The 25,999-nt window shown below is 41.4% G+C and overlaps 1 protein-coding gene across 2 annotated transcripts in view; it reads right to left on the bottom strand.

Moving 5' to 3' along the window:
- Window positions 1-25,428, bottom strand: part of LOC141131647 (stimulated by retinoic acid gene 6 protein-like) — a 101,835-nt gene extending 76,407 nt beyond the window's left edge. The window contains exons 1-2 of one of the 2 annotated variants that reach the window (XM_073619178.1): window positions 25,304-25,374; window positions 4,862-4,959 (exon numbers count right to left, since the gene is read on the bottom strand). Coding sequence is in view for 1 of the 2 variants with exons in the window: in XM_073619177.1 (XP_073475278.1) it covers window positions 25,304-25,329 (26 nt within the window). In the remaining variant the exon portion in view is untranslated. Of the gene's footprint in view, window positions 1-4,861; window positions 4,960-25,303 lie in introns of both variants that reach the window. The other variant, XM_073619177.1, reaches the window with a different exon arrangement.
- Window positions 25,429-25,999: the final 571 nt, after the last annotated feature.

Raw genomic sequence — 25,999 nt, 5'->3', positions numbered from 1 at the left:
TACCAAACAGTTCTCATGCTTCTCTAAAACGCATGGATCATTGTCCCGCATTGACCTTTGCATGGGGTCTCCCCAACTGCTGACCATGATCACCAAGGTGGAGTACTTTCATAGGGGGGTATCGGACCATTCGCCGCTTGCTGCTCACCTTGTCACCCCTCCTCTGGCGACTCTGCCCAGGGCACTGTGGAAGCTGAATGCCTTTTGGCTAAAACTTTTTACTTCACATGAGCGGGTGGTGCAACAGATTGAACATTACTTTAGTGATAACCATATGCATAGTAATCTGACGATGAGATGGGATGCCTTCAAGGCGTGCCTGAGGGGTATATTTATAGCAGAAATTGCTGTAGTCAAACGTAACGTATCGGTGCTATTGTTGCAGGTTGAAGACCAGGTGAGACAACTTGAGCTCGCATATGTTTTAGACCCGTCAGACTCCGCGAGGGAGGTGTGGATCTCGGCCCAGGACTCCCTGGACCGGGTGAGATTCTCCGCCGCGGAACATAAAAGATTCTTTATGAAACAAGCATTCTATGAAGAGGGGGAAAAAACAGGCAGACTGTTGGCTAGAATCGCCAGATCTCAGCAATCCTCTCCTGCCATAGGAGTGATATGCAGCTCCCAGGGACGAGTGGTCAATGACCCTGAACAAATAATAGCTGAACTAGCATCCTTTTATGCAACATTGTACGGTCCATGTGATAATTATACTGATGAAGAGCTGCGGGGTTATATGGGCAGGTTGATTCTTCCGACTCTGACTCACAAGGAGTCCACGGAGTTGGAGGCACCATTCACTTTGGAGGAGTTGAGTGAGGCTGCGGCCTCCTTCTCTACCGGCAAGGTCCCAGGGGATGATGGGATCCCCATGGAAGTCTACATCCAATATGGAGAAGTGATTCTACCCAAATTACTTGAGGTTTTGAACTCTTCGTTCAAATCAGGGAAATTACCTACCACCATGACAAGGGCTAACATAGTATTATTACTTAAAGCAGGCAAAGATCCGTTAGACCCTAGTTCTTACAGGCCCATATCGCTGTTGCAGAGCGACGTTAAACTATTGGCCAAGATGCTGGCCATGAGGGTCAATAAAATTATCAGATCTATTGTCCACTCTGATCAGGCAGGCTTTATGCCGCGAACATCCACTGCGACCAATCTTAGACGCTTATACCTGAACATGCAGACCCCCCTCAGATTCCGTCGGCCACAGGGCACTGTTGTCTCTAGATGCCAATAAAGCATTCGACAGTGTCAGCTGGCGGTATCTGTGGGCTGTACTGGCCAGGTTTGTGTTCGGTCCCAGGTTCATCCGATGGGTGAGACTGCTGTATGACACACTACAGGCTGCCATATGCATGTCGGACAGGCTATCACATGCCTTTGCACTGGGCAGGGGGACCAGGCAGGGATGTCCCCTGTCCCCTCTGCTCTTTGCTCTGGCCATTGAGCACCTTGCAGCCCAGGTGAGGAACTGTCCACAGATTAAGGGATTCCACTATGGTGAAGTGCACGAAAAAATCATGCTATATGCCGACGACATGCTTCTCTTTTTGGAGGACACAGATGACTCATTGACTAAAACAATGTCCCTTATTACGGAGTTCGGCCATTTTTCAGGCCTTACCATAAATTGGTCCAACTCGGCTTTAATGTTTATAGATGGTACCCCCGGGGTGGGTAGAGGGCCATCTTGCCCTGTACCCATAGTGACCACCTTCAAATATTTAGGCGTTCACGTTTCCCCCAAACTAACAGAATCCTGCAAGTTAAACACATACCCCACGCTAACTCGTTTTAGAGATAAAATAAATATTTGGAATAAACTTGAAATGTCACTGGCAGGAAAAACAAATCTCATCAAGATGATTCTGATGCCACAGTTCCTTTACATGCTCCATAATACACTGGTAGTCATCACTCTGAAGATATTCAGGGGGGCCAACTCCCTGTTCAGGTTGTTGCCGTGGCACACCAAACCCCCTAGAATTAAATTGGAGCAGCTGCAATACCCGAAAGAGGGGGGGAGGGGACTCGCCCTGCCCAACCCTTGGATATATTATCTGGCTGCACAGCTACAGCACCTGATAGGGGCCATGGTCCACTTGCCGGTGGGCTCTTCGGCTACACTTATGTTAATTGGCTCGGGACCGGAATCTGTACCTGAGGGTTTGGAGGCTCAGCAATTCCAAAAACTTAACAAACTTATGCCCACGTACACACTCCTTCAAAAGGTGTGGAATAAAACTAAACAATTACAAAATGTAACGGGGTTCACGTCATACAGTCCGATATGGGACAACAACACATATGCAGAATTAGCTAAGATTCAACAGGGGTCCAGGTGGCGCCCTATGGGCATAACTCATTTGAAACATATCTTTCATAATGGGGTTCTGATGCCCTTTAGGGAATTACAATCTAAATATGCCCTGCCATCCAACATGTTATTTTATTATTTGCAACTACAACATGCCGTTAAGGCTCAGGGAAATGGAGTGGAGTGGTATCGGTCTCCCACTCCAGTCTTTCATATACTACAAGATACGAACGACACCAAAGGTGTAATTTCCCAATGCTATAACATGCTATTGTCGTCATTCCTGGAGGGGTACCCCACGAAGGCAGTGACAGAATGGGAGGCAGATTTGGGGCCCATTGAAGGGGCACTCTGGTTAGAGGCATTGCAGGCAGTTAACACATGCTCACTGAATGTGGCACAAAAGGTGTCACAGCTATATATCTTGCTGAGAGTCCATTATACACCCGTAAAGCTATATAAAATGGGCAAAATAGTTGACCCACTGTGCGGCAGGTGTAGAGTGGCGCCTGGGGATCTGATTCACCTCCTCTGGCGTTGCCCAAAGTTCCCCAGATATTGGACGGAGGTCCTGGCGACACTGAATCAGGTGTTCCAGACCAATGTTCCTCTTGACCCAATGAGTTGCTTGCTGGGGATTCTGGAGGGGGCGATAGAGGAGGAGGTGAAGAGAACTGCCTTTGCCAGAGCTCTGTTCCAGGCTAGGAAAACAATCCTTATGAGTTGGAAATCAGCTGTACCACCAAAGACTAAAGCATGGATACAACATATGGGTTGAACACTCATAATGGAAAAATACCTATATCAGCATAGGGGGAACTCTGGCAAATTTGACAAACTGTGGGATGCTTGGCTTGACACACCAGGAATAAGCCCTAAGGAGTTAGTACAAATGAGGCTGCTACGAGGAGTATAGGTACATATTGTGTAAGAGACTTAGCTAGATATTGCCATAATCCCAGGAATAAGGATATGGGCTCAGGTGGAATGGAAAAGTCGCTAATAGGTAGACATATGGCACAGACGGTGATAAATTTAATGGTATATATATGTAAGGACTATATACAGAAACTAAACTCACTGTAAATGGTGACCAATGTAACTATGGAGTATATGTTGGAGAATCCTAAGATATGAACAACGTGTATTGTGTTTCATGTTTGAATATATTGTTTGTTTTTTATGAACAATAAAAACCTTTTTGATTAAAAAAAAAATATATATATATTGTATACGCTATGTATAGTGTTGGTATTTTCTGATATAACATTACATGTATTGTTTGTAATTCGCTTTCTGTTCATTCATATAGTAGCCACAAAACCACGTTTCTCCCTGAGGAAGCCAAACGGCGAAACATGTAGGATTAAGACGTGGGAACAACTATAGGAGCTACAATAACACATCTTGAATGACCATAAAGCTGTTCATGTCCTGTATAATATTGTTCTTATGTACTTTTGTAACTTTAATAAATTGCGATTTTATTCAATTTGGTATGTCCTTGTACCCCCCCACTTTGTATTTTCTATACCTTTACGGGCACGTTGGTACTGTAAAGTGTTGATAAATTTAATACATTTTACATTTTTATTTTATTCTCCATTCTTTTCAAAACTGGCTGGAGATCCACTTTAAAGATGCTTCATTTCCAATTAGTTATAATCAATAAAATGTAACCATTCTCCATTGTATCCCAAACTGGCTGGAGTTCCATTTTAAAACAGAAAGATGCTTCATTTAAAAAATATATACTTATCAATAAAAAGGAAATATTCGTTAGTAAACATACTGTAAGCTTCAGTAATACAAAAAGTGTAGTTACTACATTTTGTATTTAATGGTATAGGAAAATGCATTCAATGTCGAACATGAATTTCAATCTGCTATAAATCCTTTAGATGCTAAAGCGCAGGGGCTACCAGGACAGTGAAGACCTGCACCATGCACAAGCAGCGGAAATGCAGCTGTTGGATAGAGGTAAGAATGCATTTGTAGAGGAGGAAGTTGGCAAAAAGGATAAATGCACTTTGGATAGATCTAGGAAATCTAGGTGGGATTTTTAAGGTGCAAATACTCATGAATTGATCCAAAAAGGTATATTAAAAAGTATACATTTTATTTGAACAATGATTAAGAAAACTTATCTAAAAACAGTTCCACAGCAAGTACATATGGTACAATCCTTATGAATACAGCACAGTTGAGGGAACTCCATCAAATGTGCTATATCCATAAGGCTTGTACTCTATGTACTTGCTGTGGAACTGTTTTTAGATCATTTTTCTTAATCATTGCTTCAATAAAATGTATACATTTTATTATACCTCCATTGATCAATTCATGAGTATATGCACCTTAAAAAATCACACACGTATTCCTATATCTAAATTAGGGGATGTGGTGCTAATTTTAGTGGTTTGCCCATGGTTAAGAATTTATCCGATAAATGCACTTTGTTTTCAAGGGCACTTATCCTTTAAAAAGTAAAGGGTACATTCTTTACCAAGGTCAAAGTGTTTACATGCTCTTTACCTGCAGATTTCTGCAAATGCCCCAGAACTGGTATGTAGCTCACAACGGTTGCTTCTGGACAAGATTCTAACAACAGTATGTTGTTTTGTAACACATTTCTTTTTTAAAAGAAAACAGTACAATAAATATATACACATGAAATTGGAACAAATCATGCAAATGTAAAAATGTATGCTACTCACAGTTTAACATTATTAACCAAGCAATATTACACTGTGACATTTCATTTAAAATGTGTATATATACAGTATATCTCCCCTACTTTAAATAAATATTTTAAGTCACTAATAGAGTTGGGCGAACAGTTTGAGCCGAGCAAAAGTTCGGCGAGCACCCGAATTAGCGGGGCGCTTGGCGGGATGTTTGCCCGCCGAGCGCCCCACAATGCACTGCAAGCTGCACAGTGTATTCTAAGCCCTGATTGGGCAGGCCATAGTGAACAGCTGCTTGTTAAGGAACGGACTGGGAAGCTGGCCAGTGCGTCCTTAACAACGGATGAGTCATCAGCTGTCAATGGGCTTCCCCGCTGACAGCTGATGGAAAAAAAATAAATACTTTGCTGGCAATAGAAAAATGTGAAAGAAAATGACACGGGGGTCTCCCCAATCATTACCAGGCCCTTCGTGTCTGGTATGGATTTTAAGGTGAACCCCGTGCCCAAATGTTTTAAAAAATGGCATGGGGTCCCCTCCAAAATCCATACTAGACCCTTATCTGACCATACAGTCCGGCAGGCAAGGAAAGGGGGGCACTCGCTTGTCCTCCTGAACCATACCAGGCCACATGTCCTCAACATGGGGGGTGCTGTTGAGCAGGGGGGCTCTACCCCCCACCCCACAGCACCTTGTCCCCATGTTGATGGGGATAAGGGCCTCTTCCCCAAAACCCTCAGCTGTGGTAGTGGGGGTCTGCGGGCAGGGGGCTTATTAGAATCTGGAAGCCCCCTTTAACAATGTGAATGAGAGTGGGGTACATTGTAAGCCTACTCATTCACCAAAAAAGTGTCAAACAGAAATAAAAACACACACACACAGTTTCCGACAATTCTGTTATTAAACATAAAAAAACAAGGTACCCTGATGTAGATCCATCATCGATGCTGACGCCACTGCCGGACCCGAAAAAAACAAAACGTTCCACCAGTGACAAAGGCTAACCGCCTTCTGCCTGCTTCCCCATGTGACAGTTTTTAAATAGGTAAGAAGCGGGCCACCGGGCAACGTCACCTGGTGGCACAGCCCCATATGACATCAACGACCCGGCATGCACCAATCAGTGATATCACACGGGGCAGTGCCACCAGGTGATGTCACCAGGTGGCTCGGCCCCTTACCTAATTAAGAACTGTCAGATGACGGAGCAGTCAGGTGGCAGTTTCCTTTGTTGCGGGTGGAGCTTTTTATTTTTCGATCTGGCAGTGATGGCGGCATCATGATTGATGATAGATCTACATCGGGGGACATTGTTTTGTCCCATAGACTTCAATGGAGTTCAGGGTTCGGGTCTGAACTTTTGCGAAGTTCGAGAGTTCTGGCGTAAACCGGACCGGGGGGGGGGGGGTGTTCAACCCATCTTTAGTCACCAATAAGGGCATATCAAAAAGCTAAGTCTCATACAAGGGATTCCTCAATTTTCAATACAACCTTTAAAGAGAATTCCAATTCCTAAAATCATCACTGCATGCACATTACTACACACATAGATCTTTAAAATACTTACAAAATATTGATATCTATTAATTTGTGCTCACATACAGTTAACAAACCCAAAATGGTGTTTGGGTGCTTCAGGACAATCCATGATCAGGTTACACAGAGCCATTATACAGGTAAGGGTAGAAGTGAAAAATGTGTAAGGTGAGGTAAATTCCCCTGTAGAGCCTAAGGTCAGGGTCTTTGGCTTGAAAGGGAGAAAATAGCCAACCCCCAAATAGATGATTAATTATAGGATATAGTATATTTATGTTATGCAAGACATTGTGTGTTAGAAAAGAAAAATGACAATTTTGCAAGTCTCTTTATCCATGTGTGTCTTATATCCAATGGAAAGATTTTCTACCATTCCCTGTTTTGGCTATGGAACAGGGAGTAAAGGGAATTTCCATCGCCCAGCAGATGGGCAGGCCTTCAACGGGGTGACTCTGCCTATCATTGCTAGTCCTGTCCCTTCCTGGTTGACAGTGGCTGTCTGTCCACTATTGATATGTGTGTGGCTGAAGGGCTCTGGGGTGGCACTGTTTAAGTGATGATGTGCCTCAGCATGGTGCATGTGACAGTGGAGGGCGATACGAGGTGAGAGGCATTTTGTTGGTACTGCCATGTGGAAGAGACACATGAAAGGGAGAACTGCAGGTGAGGAACAACTTACAGTGCCGTGAAAAAGTATTTGCTCCCTTCCTGATTTTTTTTTGCATATTTGTCACACTTAAATGATTCAGATCATTAAACAAATGTTAATATTACACTTTAGATAACCCAAGTAAATACAAAATACACTTTTTAAATGATGATTTCATTTATTAAGGAAAAAAGCTGTCCATACCTGCCTGGCCCTTTGTCAAAAAGTAATCCCCCCCTTGCTAAATCATGAATGAACTATGATCAACCACATTGTTTGGAAAGCTGAGTTAAATTTAATTTGTCACCCCCAGGCCTGATTACTGCCAAACCTGTTGAATCAAGAAATCACTTAAATAGAAGCAGTCTGACAAAGTGAAATACGCTAAAAGATCTAAAAAAGCAAGATATCATGGCGCGATCTAAATAAATTCAAGAACAGATGAGAAACAAAGTGATTGACATGTATCAGTCTGGAAAGGGTGACAAAGCCATTTATAAGGCTTTGGAACTCCAGTGAACCATGGTGAGAGGCATTATCCACAAAAGGAGAAAACTTGGAACAGTGGTGAACCTTCCCAAGAGTGGCCGGCCTACCAAAATTACTCTAAAAGTGCAACCTCGACTCATCCAGAAGGTCATAAAAGGACTCAGAACAATATCTAAAGAACTGCAGGCCTCACTTGTCTCAGTCAAGGTCGGTGTTCATGATTCAACAATAAGAAAGAGACTCAGCAATGCCATGCGATGCCAAGCTGCTGCTGACAAAGCAAACTACAAGACTCTGGTCCGGCCACACCTGGAGTATGCTGTTCAGTTCTGGGCACCAGTCCTCAGGAAGGATGTACTGGAAATGGAGTGAGTACAAAAAAGGGCAACAAAGTTAATAAAGGGTCTGGAGGACATTAGTTATGAAGATAGGTTGCAAGCACTGAACTTATTGTCTCTGGAGAAGAGACGCTTGAGAGGGGATATGATTTCAATTTACAAATACCATACTGGTGACCCCACAATAGGGATAAAACTTTTTCACAGAAGGGAGTTTAACAAGACACGTGGCCACGCATTAAAATTAGAAGAAAAGAGGTTTAACCTTAAACCATGTAGAGGGTTCTTTACTGTAAGAGCGGCAAGGATGTGGAATTCCTTCCACAGGCGGTGGTCTCAGCGGGGGGCATCGATAGTTTCAAAAAAACGATCAGATAAGCTTCTGAATGACCACAACATACAGGGATATACAATGTAATACTGACATATAATCACACACATAGGTTGGACTTCATGGACTTATGTCTTTTTTCAACCTCACCTACTTTGTAACTATATGTAACTGGGCAAAAATGGCATCCATGGGAGAGTTCCAAGGCGAAAGTCACTACTGACGAAAAACAACACAAAGGTTCATCTCGCATTTGCCAGAAAGCATTTTAATTATCCCTAAGACTTTTGGGAAAATATTCTGTGGACTGATGAGACAAAACTTGAACATCTGGCATAAATTAACACAGCATTTCTTAAAAAAATATCACACCAACAGTCATACATGGTGGTGGTAGTGTGATGGTCTGGGGCTGCTTTGCCGTTTCAGGACCTGGACGACTTGCCATAATTGATGGAACCATGAATTCTGTGCTCTACTAGAAAATCCTGAAGGAGAATATCCGGCCATCAGTTCGTGACCTCAAGCTCAAGGGCACATGGGTTATGCAGCAGGACAATGATCCGAAAAACACACCAGCAAGTCCACCTCTGAATGGCTCAAAAGTCAAAATTAAGGTTTTGGAGTGGCCTAGTCAAAGTCCGGACTTAAATCGTATTGAAATGCTGTGGCATAACAAACAGGCCGTACATGCTCGAAAACCCACTTGACTGCGCATAATGTAACGTGTAAGTCTAATTAAATTCTTCTGTCCTAATATTGAGTGGGTCCCCCTTTTGCCACCTGGCAAGGCATGGACACCACTAGACCTCTGAAGGTATGCTGTACTATCTGGCACCAAGCCATCAGTAGCAGATCCTTTAAGTCCTGTAAGTTGCTAGGTGGCGCCTTCATGGATCAGATTTGTTTTTCCAGTACATCCCACAGATGCTTGGTTGGATGGAGATCTGGGGAATTCGTAGGCCAAGTCAACACCTTGAACTCATCGTTGTGTTCCTCAAAACATTCCCGAACCATTTTTGCAGTGTGGCAGGGTGCATTAGCCTGCTGAAAGAGGCCGCTTCTATATAGGGATGTACAGATAATAGGCTGCGCTGCTAGTAAATGAACGTGATCATAATGAATACAACCACCTTAATGACAATTAAACGTAAGCAAAGTATTCCTTGACAATTAAATGTGAACAAAATAGTAAAAAATATACAGTAATTGAAAAAACATAAATCGCATGCAGAAATAGTGAATAAGGAATTCAGTGATCAAAACAATTGAATCAAGTCCATATATTCAAAAAATAAAAAAAAAATAAAAATAAAAGTTCCTGTGGGTACAGAAAATGAATGGATAGAGGGAGAAAGACACCCTTTCTTCAAGTGATGTAAAAAACTATCTCCGTGAGGAGCGTGGTGTTATAGGGAGTTCCTCCACCTTAAGTAGGTAAGCCCCTTACCAGATCCAAAGATCTCCTGTCAAAGAGATCATACACGCAAGTGGCTGTGTCCCCCAGCCACTGGGTCTCTGTCAGTACGTGTGTCACAAGCCACCTCTCCGGGAAATCAGCCTAATGATGATGTTTCCGCTCCCACATCGTCAGGGGCGAGTGCACCAATGTTTGGCTCCTTTTTCGATCCAACGCGGCTTTTGGTCAATGTTCCACAGAACTCTGTTCAGCAAACAAATATTCATCTGTGCGAAAATAAAGAAACTATGGATACTCTTGAAGCCCACTAGATTTGTACCCTTTTGCTGTTGTTATGCACAACAACAGCAAAAGGGTACAAATCTAGTGGGCTTCAAGAGTATCCATAGTTTCTTTATTTTCACACAGATGAATATTTGTTTGCTGAACAGAGTTCTGTGGAACATTGACCAAAAGCCGCGTTGGATCGAAAAAGGAGCCAAACATTGGTGCACTCGCCCCTGACGATGTGGGAGCGGAAACATCATCATTAGGCTGATTTCCCGGAGAGGTGGCTTGTGACACACGTACTGACAGAGACCCAGTGGCTGGGGGACACAGCCACTTGCGTGTATGATCTCTTTGACAGGAGATCTTTGGATCTGGTAAGGGGCTTACCTACTTAAGGTGGAGGAACTCCCTATAACACCACGCTCCTCACGGAGATAGTTTTTTACATCACTTGAAGAAAGGGTGTCTTTCTCCCTCTATCCATTCATTTTCTGTACCCACAGGAACTTTTATTTTTATTTTTTTTTTATTTTTTGAATATATGGACTTGATTCAATTGTTTTGATCACTGAATTCCTTATTCGCTATTTCTGCATGCGATTTATGTTTTTTCAATTACTGCATATTTTTTACAATTTGTTCACATTTAATTGTCAAGGAATACTTTGCTTACGTTTAATTGTCATTAAGGTGGTTGTATTCATTATGATCACATTCATTTACTAGCAGCGCAGCCTATTATCTGTACAGTTAGTAAGGTGGGGGTTGTCTCGCATTTAAGGTTGCAGCAGCATTTTATGGTTATTTTGTATTTCTTGTTCTTTTTTTTGTTTGCTTTGTTCTTTCACTGAACACATGTGTGGAATATTTTCACTTAAGGGATAGCGCAGTATTTTACTTTATGACTATATAGGGATGTACCTGGCCAGCCAGAATTTAGGTAGGTATGTGTCAAAGTAATATCCACTTGAATGGCAGGGCCAAAGTTTCCCAGCAGAACATTGCCCAAACCATCACACTGCCTGTTCCAGCTTGCATAGTTCCATCTATTCTCCAGGTAAGAAATGCACACACACCCATCCATCCATGATGCAAAAAAAAAAAAAACAAGATTCATCTGACCAGACCATCTTTTTCTGTTGATCCATAGTCCAGTTCTGATGCTTATGTGTTCATTTGTAGGTGCTTTTGGCTATGGACACGGGTCAGCATGGCCACCCTGACTGGTCTGTCTCCATGCAGCCCCATACACAACAAACTGGGATGCCCATTTTTCTGCTTTCAACATATCAACTTTAGGGACAACATATTTACTTTCTGCCTAATATATCCCACCAACTTTCAGATGCCATTGTAATGAAATAATCAATGTTATTCACTCAACTTGACAGTCATAAAGTTATGGCTGATCAATGTATGTGCTTTGGAATTTGTGCATGTATATCGAATATTAATTATGTATAAAGTGGTAATATTACCTCTGTCTACTTGACAAAGCTGACTGCCAAATGTGTTGAACAGCAACACTCCCTCTCTGTCTACTGAAGAAGCTTTATGTAATAGTTGCTGCATTAAAGTTGAATTGTGTAAGAGGACTACTGTGTCCTGCTGCATTTATTCTCTATAAACATACATGGTACTAGATGTCCATATAGTAAGAGGGGTTGATTCAGAGGTATGTTCACCTTGACTAATAGTGTATCAGCTGTAAGTGAATACATGTGTTAATGAGGAGGTGGAGACTCAGTTCCTTGCACAGATGGAAAGGGCTGCAAGGACTGGGACAGTGATAATAATGGGGGATTTTAACTACCTGGAAATTGACTGGAGTAATAGCATTGCTGGGACAGTGAAAGGGCAAAAATGTAAAAACCTATTACAAGACAACTTTATGGTCCAGTTTATTGAGGCCCTGACTAGGAATGATGCTCTGCTGGACCTGGTAATCTCAAACCATGCAGAGCTTATTACCAATATTCATATAAAAGAGCATCTGGGTCGCAGTGACCTTAACATGATTTAATTTAATGTTAGCTGTAAGCAACAAACATATACGGGTAAGATAAAAACACTTAATTTTAAGAGAGCAAATTTTCCAAGGATGAGGGCTGCTCACCATGACTTAGACTGGGAGGGAATATTGGCATCAATGAACACAGAACAGAAATGGGAATTCTTCAAAGTGACTTTATGTAAACTTGCTGCAAAGTATATTCCCATGGGCAATAAGTTTAAAAGGCTAAAACTAAAACCTATGTGGCTCACGGCCAAAATTAAAATGGCTATGAATAAAAAAAAGAGCTTTTAAAAAATATAAAATCGAAGGAACGCTATCATCGTTTAAATGTTACAAAGAATATAATATGTAAAAAGGAAATCAGGGATGCAAAAATTCTAAACGAACGACAGATTGCACAAGATAGTAGGACAAACCCCCAAAAATTCTTCAAATATATTAATAGTAAAAGGGTCAGGTCTGAGCATGTAGGCCCTTTACAAAATAATCTTGAGTGGGTGACTGGAGACAAAGAGAAGGCAAATTTATTAAATACTTTCTTCAGCTCTGTGTATACAAAGGAGCATGGGGAAGCTCATGTTCATAATGGGGGTGTTATTGACACAGCCCCAAATGGGATATGGTCCAGAAATATTTAGACAGAATAAAGGTGGATAAAGCACCTGTACCAGATGGCATCCACCTACGGATCCTAAAAGAATTGAGCTCTGTCATTTCAAGGCCATTGTTTCTAATTTTTAGGGACTCGTTAATAACTGGAATGGTACCACTGGATTGGCGCAGGGCCAATGTGGTGCGCATATTTAAAAAGGAATCAAAGTCTTTACCAAGTAACTATAGACCTTTTAATTTAACTTCTATAGTTGGGAAAATACTGGAGAGTTTAATAAAAGACCACATAGACGAGTTCTTGCTGGAAAAAAAAAATTTTAAGCAACAGACAGCATGGATTCATGGAAGACAGAAGTTGTCAAACAAACCTGATTTCTTTTTATGAGGAGGTAAGTAAAACCTTGGACAGAGGGGTGGCTGTGGACGTGGTATACCTGCGTTTGACACAGATCCCAACACACGGCTAATGTGTAAGGTAAAGTCTACAGGCTTGGAAAGATCAATTTGTAAATGGATAGAAAACTGGCTAAAAGACAGAATTCAGAGAGTAGTGGTTAATGACTCGTACTCTGAATGGTCTAAGGTTATCAGTGGTGTACCCCAAGGTTCAGTGCTGGGACCCTTACTTTTTAATAACTTTGTAAATGATATTGGGTCTGTCATTAAAAGTAACATTTCTGTCTTTGCAGATGACACCAAGCTATGCAGCGGAATAACCTCCTCACAGGATGTCTCCAATTTACAAGCCAACCTCAATGCACTAATTGACAACTAAGTGGCAAATGAGGTTTAATTTTGATAAATGTAAAGTTATGCACTAGGGGGATAAGAATATGCATGCATCATACATACTAGGGGGAGTACAACTGGGGGAATTGATGATGGAGAAGGATCTGGGGGTTTTTGGTAGATCATAAGCTCAATAAGAGCATGCAATGCCAATGCCAAGCTGTGGTTTCCAAAGATATCATTTTGCCCCTGTACAAATGATTACTAAGACCTCATCTGGAATATGCAGTTCAGTTTTGGGCACCAGTTCTCAAAAAGGATATCAGGGAACTGGAGAAAGTGAAGAGAATGGCAACTAAACTGATAAGAGGCATGGAGGAGCTCAGCTATGAGGAAAGATTAGAGGAACTGAATCTATTCCCTCTTGAGAAGAGGAGATTAAGGGGGGATATGATCAACATGTACAAATACATAAGTGGTCCATATTGTGAACTTGGTGTCGAGTTGATCACTTTAAGGTCAACACAGAGGACTAAGGGGCACTCTTTAAGTCTAGAGGAAAAAAGATTTCATCTCCAAAATACAGAAAGGTTTCTTCACAGTAAGAGATGTGAAAATGTGGAATAGACTCCCTCCAGAGGTGGTTCTGGCAAGCTCAGTCGATTGTTTTAAAAAATGTACACAATATGGTACTAACATTTATAGGTAAAGTTGATCCAGGGAAAATCCAATTGCCTCTCGGGGGATCAGGAAGGAATTTTTTTTGCCTACTGTAGCAAATTAAAGCATGCTTTGCTGGGATTTTTTGCCTTCCTCTGGATCAACTGTGGGTGTAGGTTTGTGTATATGGGATTGTATTTTTATTTCATTTTTTGGTTGAACTTGATGGACTTGTGTCTTTTTTCAACCTGACTAACTATGTAACAATGTATGTAAAATAGGATGTTATGTTTATTTATTGAATACATTTTATTCTATTGATGATGTTTTTGGCACCTACAGAGTCTCGTTTGAATGTCTACCTTTGATTTATACTAACCTTGATCACTCATCAATTCAACAACTCTATGTAAAAATATAAATAAATATAGCAAAATACAATTTCTCCCACTCTTTTCGGGATGGACTAGCTCTGTATGTTCTTCTATTATGATAGCAGTGAGTAAATGTTTTATTTTTCTTGGCAGCTACTACTTTCTCAGCAGTTAAATACCAGTAGAGATTACTAGTAATAAGAGGAAACCTCTGGATTTCATAAACAGAAAAAAAAAGATACCAGGGTTGAAAGAAATACAGACTGTTTACTGAACAAAGTATAAGTAAACTTTGCTAAAGTGAATGTTGACTTAGCTGAATGAATAAGATGAAGTTGTGCTTTGAATACCCAATCACGTGCGTGAGAGAGAAAAAAAAAACAGGATTTTTACTTGCAAATAACCCAATCATTAAAGCGGAGTACCTCCCAGAAATAGAACTTACGCGGATCAGATTCCTCTCCATCTCTGATGCCACATTTGGCACCTTTCAGGGGGGAGCAGATACCTGTCAAATCCAGGTATCTGCTCCCACTTCCGGGGAAAGATCACCTCAATCTGTGCTGCGAACTACGCAATTTCCAGCTCCTCCGCCTCCCCCCCCCCGCTGCCTTCTGGGAGACACACAGGTCCTAGAAGACAGCAGGGACCATTAAGAAAGAGCAGTGCGACTTGCACATGCGCAGTAGGAAACAGGCTGTGAAGCAGCAAGGCTTCACTTCCTGTTTCCCTTAGTAAGGATGCCGGCGCCTGCACCCCAAGCCGAGGGACAGGTTGGCTTCGGGTGCTGACATTGTGGGCTCCCTGGATAGGTAAGTGTCCTTATATTAAAAGTCAGCAGGTACAGTAGTTGTAGCTGACTTAAATTGTTTTTTTTCAGTCCACTCCTGGAACCTTGGGAACTCTGTTTTACTACACCAAGTTATCGGACTCTGACATTGTACCTCTTTCCAAGCTCACCGCCACGCCGAACCCATCGCTCATGGATCAATGGAGATATTTACAACTGTCAGACTTTATCAAAACCCTCCCAAAACCATTGCGCAATACATCCAACTTAACATTGATAGAAGCAGCATTTGTTGATGCCCATCCAGTGGAGAAACCCCTCTCTTATTTTTATAAAGCACTAAGATCACTTGCTGCTGAAGGATATCCTAGCTTTCTCAACAATTGGGAGAAAGACCTCCATAAGAACCTGACGGAAACCCAAAGGTCATCCATTCTTCAATTATCTCATTCATCTTCTATGTCCTCAAAAACGGCTGAAGTTAACTACAAACTCTTGACCAGGTGGCACTACACACCCGCTGTACTTCATAAACTCCTCCCTCAAAATTCGCCTCTCTGTTGGAGGGGCTGTGGTGAGAGAGCGACGCATGCCCATATTTGATGGTTCTGCCCACTTATCAGACCCTTTTGGCTCACTATTCTCCACTGGATAAAAGAAATCCAGGGATCAGAGATTCCCAATGATCCCTGGCAAGTATTATTGCATTGTACGGATGAACCAGCGGGATCATACAAAAAAATCTATCACACCACATCTATTAAATGCAGCTAAAGCTCTCATACCTCGATTCTGGAAAACTCCCAAGATACCTTCCCTGTGCCAGTGGATGGGTGAGGTAGATCACACATACTATATGGAAGATTTAACCTTCTCCCTTAGAAACAAATCAGACTTAGGGAAAAAAATATGGTCCCGCTGGTTCGCCTTCAAGTATACTGCGGCATACGCGGAAATTATGGCTTTGAACACATAACGTTCTTATATTATGATTTGCATAACTCTGGCTGAGGCAGATACCCTATTTTACCCACCCACCCCTCCCCCCAATCTTCCTCTCTATCACCTCTTACTTTGTCTTTGTGCCTTTTCTTCGTCTTTCTTTTCTCTTTTTCTCTCACACAATTCTTACCTCTTTTCTCTTTTTATGTATATGTTTATCAATAAAATATGTGACAGGACTAGGTCCTTTTCAAATGTTGTACTATATGTACCCTGATCATCTATGCTTTGAACAGTTATCTCTATGTTGAGATCCAGTGTGCTATGGAACTTAAAACATTTCATATTTGTATTGTTTGCTCAAGCATGTGATGAGCATTTTACTGTATTGAACAACCTGTCATCAATAAAAATATATTAAAAAAAAAAAAAAATAGTTTTTTTTCCCAGGTGGAACTCCACTTTAAGTGAACACTGCTTCATATTATTCAGAAAGGCCGGCAATAGATGGTTCGAATCTCAGCTGGTTCAGCAGGAACCAGCCAAGATTCGAACTGCATGTGGGCAGGCTAAATGTACCAAGTTCATCGATCGACCAACTTGGGTACAACCAGCCTGCCGGATTCACTTGTGATTGTCGCGGTTATCAATGTATTCTCCTGGTGGGGGCTGCTTTCCCGCCCCTCCGCTGGGAGCAGACAACTGCTCAGCAGGAGTGATTACCTGTCAGAAACCATGAATCAGACCGAGACAGAATTACAGTTAAATCACTCTTGTTTAATAATAAAAGTAAATAAAACAAACGTAGTCAAAACATAGCCAAAGTTCGGTAACCGGAACAGATAGTCAGACAAGCCCGAAAGTCAGGAAGCCAGGGAACAGCGTAGTGGAACAGCAAGCAAATCTTTAACAGGAAAGCAGGAGTCTCTGTGATGTTGACCAAGGTAAAGGCAGAGATCATCTGGGCTGGACGGCTTAAGTAGGCAGGACTGACGAGTAGGATATCATCAACAGGTGAGTCACTGTGGAGAGATAGGAGCTGGCAATTAGCCAACAGTTGAGTGGCCAGCTCAGAGAAGGAAGGGCTGAGCCCAGCCCTGACACTACCCTGTCAGCACTGTCTATGTGGATGAGGGAATCGTGCAAATTTCTTTCCTGCAACCCATGTCCTGCCTAAGCTAAGTAAAAATTCAGTTAAGTGAACAATTTCTAGTGCCTTAGGCCCTGTTCACACATTAGTGTTGTAACATGCATGTTGGAACACACTTAAGTACATGTGTAACCAAAGGCAATGTTATAAATATAGCATGTTCGGATCTGTGTGTAAAGCTCAACCCCGGAGGGACCGGTTTTTGAAAATAGCTCAGACTATTTAGAAGTCAATGGTAAATAATAAAAATGCAGGTATGATGTGTTTGAATACATTTTCGACTCCTGGTAACTAGCCTGAATATTTTTTAACTGGTCAACATGAAAAAACATGATGCATGCACATGCAAAATGCACATCAATATGCATTGAAAAACATATGAAATCGTAATCTCAAAGATAAGAACCTAGTCTTAGTAAACTGACCCCACCACCTTGAGGTTGGAGGTCCTTATGTCTGAAACTTCCATTGATCAGCAAAATAGAAACTCCTTACAGCTGACTTTATTTAAGCAAGCTAAAGGGCAAGTAAAGGATGAGTGCTGAATATGCACACATTTTTAGGCTAATTTTGTTTGGTTTTACTGTCATAAAACTATCAAATAGCCAATTATTAATAAACTGACAGCTCAATTTCTCATTGCAAATTCTCTAATGTTTTTTAAAAGCAGTTAAAAATCTTTTTTAACTTATGTTTTTTTTCCTTTTTAAATAGCTGCAGGTTGTAGAGTATATTTTAGATGTATTTTATGAGCATCATATTTCCTTTGTGTAGACAGAGAGGCTTACCCACTAACGTCATGCTGACAGCTTATTATTGCACAACACAGGGTGCCATAGAAAGATGCCATGCTGATGGTACAATTTACAGAAAGAACATCCAATGATGGGCTCTTAATGCAGGATATGGGCAGTAAAGAGGGTAATTAGCTTTACATAAAACTTTATGTTGGAGAAAAAGAAACAGGTTTCCATGAACAACTAAACCAACTTGTAGATGGCATACAGTGTTTTTATGGCTGTTGTTCTTCTCAGCAGTACTTTAGTCTGCATTATTATGGCAATCTGCACTAACCTTTTTACTGTCATGTCTGATGACTAAAAGCAATTGTCATATAAATTTGATACACCCATAGCTGTGCAAATAGAAGACTGTGAAGTTAGGTAACAGCTAAGCAAATGAAAACTAGCGTTTGTGTGAATTGGTTTTCTAGGCACATTTGCCTTAGTTTCACCTTGTTTGTGCTCATCTCCTAATTCCCCCCATGAATACATGTTTCTAAGCCTAATTTAGCAAGGATGCTACAGTTGTGTTCAAAATAATAGAAGCCCAACATTACTAACCAGATCAATCACTGTTTTTGGTATAAATTATATTTCTACATGGCAAATAATTTACTAGTAGGTGTAGTAGAGTTTGAAAACCAACAGACCTAACAGTGATGACATGCATGCTGCTGATTCTGTGTAATTGAATCATTAATTGAAAGGGGCGTGGTCAAAATAATAGCAGCGCAGAGTTCAATTAGTGAGGTCATTCAGTCTGTGAAAAAACAGGTGTCAAACAGGTGGCCCTTATTTTAGAACAAAGGCTGCAAATGTTCATCCTGTGTATAGTGCATTTCTCTCTGAAAATCTGAGTAAAATTGGTATTTCCAGACATTGTTCAGAAAAACAGTGTACTTTGATTAAAAAGTTGATTGGAGAGGGGAAAACATATACAGAAGTGCAGAAACTAATAGGCTGCTCAGCAAAATGGCAACCAAAAGCAGAACCAAAACCAGAAAGACGTGGAAGAAAACAGAAAACTACTATTCGAATGGACAGAAGAATAGCCAAAATGGCAAAGACTCAGTCAATGATCAGCTCCAGGGTGATCAATGAAGGTCTAACGTTACCTGTGAGTACTGTAACAGTTAGAAGATGTGAAGCCAAGCTATCGGCAAGAAGTCACTGCAAAGTCCCATTGTTGAAAAAACGACATGTGCTGAAGAGGTTACAGTTTGCCAAAGAACACATTGACTGGCTTAAAGAGAAAAGGCATAAAATTTTGTGGACTGATGAAAGCTGTTCTTTTTAGGTCTGGGGGCTGCAGACAGTTTGTCAGATGTACCTCAAACACTGACTTCAAGCCACAGTACACTGTGAAGACAGTAAAGCATGGTGGCACAGGCATCATGATATGGTGATAGTTTCTCATACTATAGTGTTGGGACTATTTATCGCATACCCGGGATCATGGATCAGTTTGAATACATCAAAATACTTGAAGAGGTCATGTTACCTTATGCCAAAGGGGAAATGCCCTTGAAATTAAACAAGATTAACTTTATGGAGTGGCCAGCCTAATCCCTGGACCTTAAAGTGGTTGTAAACTTTTTTATTTTGTATAAAAGTAGCAAACATGTGTATACTTACCTGCTCTGTGCAATATTTTGTACAGAGCAGCCCCAATCCTCTTCTTCTGGGGTCCCCCACCAGTGCTCCAGGCTCCTCCTCTTCATTGGGGGAGAAAGTGTCAGAAAGTGTCCCGCTGCATAAAGGAGACAATGGAGTCAATGGGGAGAGAGACAGCGGCAGGAGCCGCTGTCCTCGTGCTCATCGCTGGTTTAAGCAGGGCTCAGGTAAGAAAAAGGGTTGCAGCACAGATGCATTTACAACCACTTTAATCCAATAGAAAACTTGTGGAGCAACATCAAAAATGCTGTTTCTAAGGTAAAATCAAGAAATGCAGAGGAATTGTGGAATGTAGTGCAATCGTCCTGGGCTGGAATACCTGTTCACGGGTACCAGAATTGGTCGACTCCATGCAACACAGACAGACATCTTAAGTCTCCTGCCAGGTGCGGGAACCTCCCGCATTTGGGGGGAGCCTCCCGGACACCCGCAAGTGCTGCCCGATATCCCGGCTGCGGGGCTGATCCAGGATGGTCCCCTGGTTCACAGTCGAGGATGATCGGTGAAGCAGGAAGGACAGCTGTAAACACCGATCTCCCTGTATAGCTGACATCCACTTCTCCTTCTTTCCCTCCCGTGGCTGTCAGCTAAAAAGCTATACAGGGAGATCGGTGATCACAGCTGTCCCTCCTGCTGCACTGATCATACCTGACTGTTTCCTGTATCCTCCTAGTCCAGCCCCCCTCCGTGTCTTCTACGGCTCCCCTCTTGTTCTTCACCCAGGTCTCTGTCCTCCTCCTCCAGCTCCCTCCGTGTCCTTCACCCAGTTCTCTGTCCTCCTCCTCCAGCCCCCTCCATGTCCTTCACTCCCCCTTCTTTACCGGCTCCCTGTCCTCCTCCTCCGTCCCCATCCCCTGCAGCCAGCTTCCCTTCTCTCCCGCTGGCTGTGGGGATCTGTCAGGATGGCAAGCAGAGGAAGAGACCGGTCATTTACCAGCCCCTGCCTTTTCTGAATTGGACACAGTGAGCGAGATCACTCCTGTGTCCTGTGAAAACTGAGCAGAGTAACCTGTGTGTTACTCTGCTCAGTTTATGAATGGACAAGAGCCGCTGTCTTCTGTCCATTCGTCTTCAATGCTGAGAAAGGGACTGGGGAACCAATGTCCTCAGTCTCTTTCCATGTCTCAAAGAGGAGACCCCCCCCCCCCCCCCCCCCAACTGAGTTGATTTAAAAAAATGCAAAAAATATTTAAAAATAAATAAAATTGTAAACAAAAATTATAAAAAAATTAATTATAAAAAATATATAAAATAAAAAACTACTGACACCACCCTCTGCCCTACCAACACTGTCCACTGCCCCAACCCCCTCCCCCCAAAAAGCATTGTGAACAAAAAAAAATTTAAATTTAAAAAAACAATATGTAAAAATAAAAACTACTGACACCATCCACTGCCCTACTGACACCAAATCCACTGCCCTACTGACACGTCCGCTGCCCTATTGACACCATCCACTGCCCCACTGACACCATCCACTGCCCTGCAGACACCGTCCACTGTCCTGCTGACACGGTCCACTGCCCTATTGACATCACTGCCACATACTCCCCACCCTCTTCCCCAAAATTAAAAAAAACAATATGTAAAAATAAAAACTACTGACATCATCCACTGCCCTACTGACACCGATTCCACTGCCCTACTGACACCGTCCACTGCCCTGCTGACACCGTCCACTGCCCTGCTGACACCGTCCACTGCCCTATTGACACTGTCCACTGCCCTACTAACAACATCACTGCCACATACTCCCCACCCTCTTCCCCAAAATTTAAAAAAACAATATGTAAAAATAAAAACTACTGACACCATCCACTGCCCTACTGACACCGTCCACTGCCCTGCTGACACCGTCCACTGCCCTGCTGACAACATCACCGCTACATACTCCCCACCCCCTTCCCCAGAAGCACTGTGAAAAAAATATTTAAAAAAAATGATTTAAAGAAAATAATAAACAACAAAATTGTAAAAAATAGAAAAAATAATAAAAACAAAAAACTACTGACACACTGCTCTACTGACACTGTCCACTACCCCACCCCAAATTGTTGTAAAAAACAAAAAATACAAAAGTAAATTGTAAAATCATTTAAAAAATACAATTGTAAAAAAATAATAATAATAATAAAAAACTACTGACACCATCCACTGTCCTACTGACACCACTCTCCACACCCTCCGCTGTAAGTCATCTCAGACTCTATTAAACCACACCCCATTTAAGCCACGCCCAATATGTAGCACTGTGTAAGCCACACTCACCTCCCTGAAATAATTTTTGCAGGTTGGGATGTCTGCACAGATGTGAAGCAGTTCTCAGAAACGGTGATTATACAACTAAGTATTAGTTCATTGATTCACAGGAAAGCCAAATTGTCAAGCATTTTTTTTTTGGTTTATACAGTAAGGCCCCTTTCACACTGGGGCGGTTTGCAGGCGTTATTGCGCTAAAAATAGCGCCTGCAAACCGACCTAAAACTGCCGCTACTGTTTCTCCAGTGTGAAAGCCCGAGGGCTTTCACAGTGGAGCGGTGCGCTGGCAGGAGAGGAAAAAAACTCCTGCAAACAGCATCTTTGGAGCGTTGAAGGAGCGGTGTATTCACCGCTCCTTCACCACTCCTGCCCATTGAAATCAATGGGGCAGCGCGGCTATACCTATAACCCTTTTTCGGCCGCCAGTGGGGGTTAATACCGCACCGCTAGCGGCCTAATACCGCCGCTAAAACGATGGTAAAGCGGCGCTAAAAATAGCGCAGTTTTACCGCTGACGCCCCCACCGCCCCAGTGTGAAAGGGGCTTAAATGTTTGAGTTTGTAAAGACAAATGCAGACACTGCTGTTTTTTGGAAAAGCCTAATATTTCTTTTTCTTCACTTTCTGTAAAGTAATAACAACTTTGAAACGTTTTTCTTCATGTTTTGATTTGGAATAGACAGTGCAGTGTTCCCAATGCATTTGCGTGTATGGAAATAAAAGCTATTATAAGGATTTTCAGCTTTACTCACTTTCTTAAAAACACTGCTATTATTTTTGACACAACTGTATACGTGGTGGGACTGTTACGACCATATGATGACCAGTCTTAATAGTGATAACTAATCTAATAGAAGACACACATGGTCAGCTATATAGAGATGGTAAACCTGGACCACTTTGGCTACCATTTCTGTGCATGACCGTCTAAAAATTCACTTTCGAGTCTATAGTACGCAGAATGTATTTTACAACGTATATGAATTTCAATTAAAGGGTGAGCTCACCAAAAACTGAGATTTAAATATTTGGTAGACACTGGACAGTTAAAACATCCTACAGATTCTAGTGATTAGATTTTTGAAGGTCTGCACACCTCCCATGGCTATTACAAGAGATATTATCTTTCATTTTGGATTCATGAATTAAGAATGTAACAAGAAGTGGGAGCACCCCAACAGCAGAAACTACACCAGGGTTCAAACCAGGGCCAATTTTCAATCACTGGAGCTTGAGATAATGTGTAAATAAAGTTTTATGAAATTATTTCTACTGATGATTGAAAAATAGGAACATAGGAAACTTGACTCTTTGACTTTGCTATCAATGGACATATGTATAAATCAGTGGTCTCCAAACTGCGGCCTTGGGACGGATGTGGCCCTTTGCTGGCCTTTATCCAGCATTTGGGACATTATTCTTCCCACTGACATCAGGGGAGGGTTAAGATAAGCTGCGCTATGTACTATTGTAATTTTTCAATTCAGCCTGTGGGTTGAATAACTAATAAAAAAAAAAAAAAATCAGATTCCACTTTTCACACTATACAGCACATATGAACCTCCCGCTTTCAAAATTCCCAAACAGCAGCTGCATCTGATTGGATGCACCTGCTACTCAGCTGACAATTTTCAAACCGGCTCCCTTGATTTTTCAGTCAGGGGATTTTGGGGGGGAATGTGGCCGATAGGGTCACCCACTGAGTGAATATTTGTTCAGTGTCTGCATAGCTAATAAGCACATATGGATTTTACATTTCCATATAATGTACAGTATATTCTCTAAGCTTAGAGTTCTAAAGTGCTACTATACAGATCTGATGTGATAATATAACCACAAACTACACAGATAATGGACTGGTAAAATCATTATTTTCTTTATATACATTATTCACATAGCGGATAGATTTTTTCCAGCTTAGGAATCCATAAATGTTTTTTGTTCTTAATGCTCAATTTTTACAATAAAACACCTATATTCTTTATCTATATCTATATCTAGATATATATATATATTTATATTTAGCGAGTAATGGCTTTAAATGTATATATTTTAGAGAAATTAAACTGGCTTATAGTCATACACATTGTCATAAATACTTAGGTACAAATTAGGCAAATATTTGTTTTCTAAAAGATGCAAAATTTTACAACATTTACAACCAAAATTTAAGGCTACAGGGCCAAGCAAGTTTTTTTTTATTTTAAAAAGCTATGTTCACCTAATGTATAACCCTGTTTAATTGGCTTCAGCAGAAGAACAGATCTGGTAGCTCACTAACACTGGCCAAACATGGTTAGATTTAAGTTGGAATGTTCATATAGAAATTCAGAAAAATTGTTTTGCCAGCATTAGGTCAACTTATTTTATTCAATAGCCCTTAATATTTCATCCAGACCTGTTATTTGATTGAATTCCCAGATGCATTAAACAGGTTTCACTACGCTAGATTTGATTTTTTCCAAATGAAAATTACATTCACATTTAGATTTTTGTTTCTTTAAGAAAAAATTATGCCGGCCATATGCGGTGCAAATAGAAATTTGCTCGATTCCCCCATCATACAGACAGGGGAATCCCTCCTGCCGAGTCATTGTATTCTCCTGGCAGGGGGTCGTTATACCAGCCGCTAGTGATAATCGCACTTAAGATCCACAGGCTGGTTGTGTGATCGATTAACTTGGTGCATTCAGCCTGCCCATACATGGTTCAAATCTCGGCCGGTTCTGTCTATGACCGGCCTTATAAATTCGAATGAACATTCCAAAAATGATCATTTTTAAACAAAATTCTACAGGTGTATGGTTAAATTGAGACATGTCTCAGGATCTGAAAGATGCAGCAAGCTAGTGAAAGTTCAATCCGCAGGAATCCATTGAAAAATCAAATGCCTACTGTAGGCGGACTTCATTTTTAAAAATCTAAAAAGCATAAAAGCAACCTCCCCTCAAAAGCAGCCTCTCTCAATAAGGTGTCATATCCTTATAATGATAAGTAAACCATGCACTGACTGATCCCTTTTAAAACGCATATTTTTCTGAAATGGCTGAGTACATGACGGATGTATACAAATTTCATTGGGTACACGTTCTCACAAATGTAGTCCTTCCATCAAGTCTGTCTCCCATGTTATCATTTTAAGAAATGACCAGTATATAACATTAACTAACTAAACTGCAAATATGTGTGATATGATATCTGAAAGTACGTAGTAGCTGTACAGGGTAAAATGAGAATATACAGTCTATTTAAACAATTTTGCTACTTACGAGCTATAAGTGGGAAGAGAATCCATAATGTCTCAGTTGTTGCTGCAGTAATGGTCACAAGGTGTGTCTGTAATCTGCTGCCAGCCAGGTGAAAAATGAAGGTCGGGGATCGTTATCAGCAGGGAACCAATGAGAAAATTTCCACAATGACTGGGTAGACTGGACATTTAAAAAAAGATTCATGGCCAATGCCAGCCATGTAGGTTTCACACTGAAAGAACAATGCTATAAACCATTCAAATACATCTATTTATTACAGGACAGATTGCAGTGATGGTTTCCACACACACTAAGTGAAATGATATAAAAAAAACAGTATGTACAGTATTTTGCACATCTGCCTGTAATAAAAAGCCCATAAGGCTTACATTGGGCCCCCCCTACCCCATTAAGTAAATACAAACTATTGAAAACAACACTACCCTGCCTGGGATTATCCTCTCTCTTATCCCAGTGTTCCCATTTCTACTTCCAATCCTTCATTCTTGTTATCTTTATCTCCTCTTATCATTCAAGGTTTTTACTATTCCATACGTTTTGATACTCCTCTCGATGTTAAAGGCCTGGCAGTTAATAGCATGCCCATACATCCTATATTTGGGTGTTATGATTGACGTGGCCATTTTGTAAATTTTGGGTGGTACTGTTTTGGGCCTGTAACTGCAGCCTTGGTCAGCGCCCAGGTCTTTTGCTACC

Source organism: Aquarana catesbeiana, linkage group LG03, assembly GCF_042186555.1.
Source record: "Aquarana catesbeiana isolate 2022-GZ linkage group LG03, ASM4218655v1, whole genome shotgun sequence".
NCBI lineage: Eukaryota > Metazoa > Chordata > Amphibia > Anura > Ranidae > Aquarana > Aquarana catesbeiana.
The sequence above is the reverse complement of the archived record's forward strand: the minus strand, read 5'-3'. Positions and strand labels throughout refer to the sequence as shown.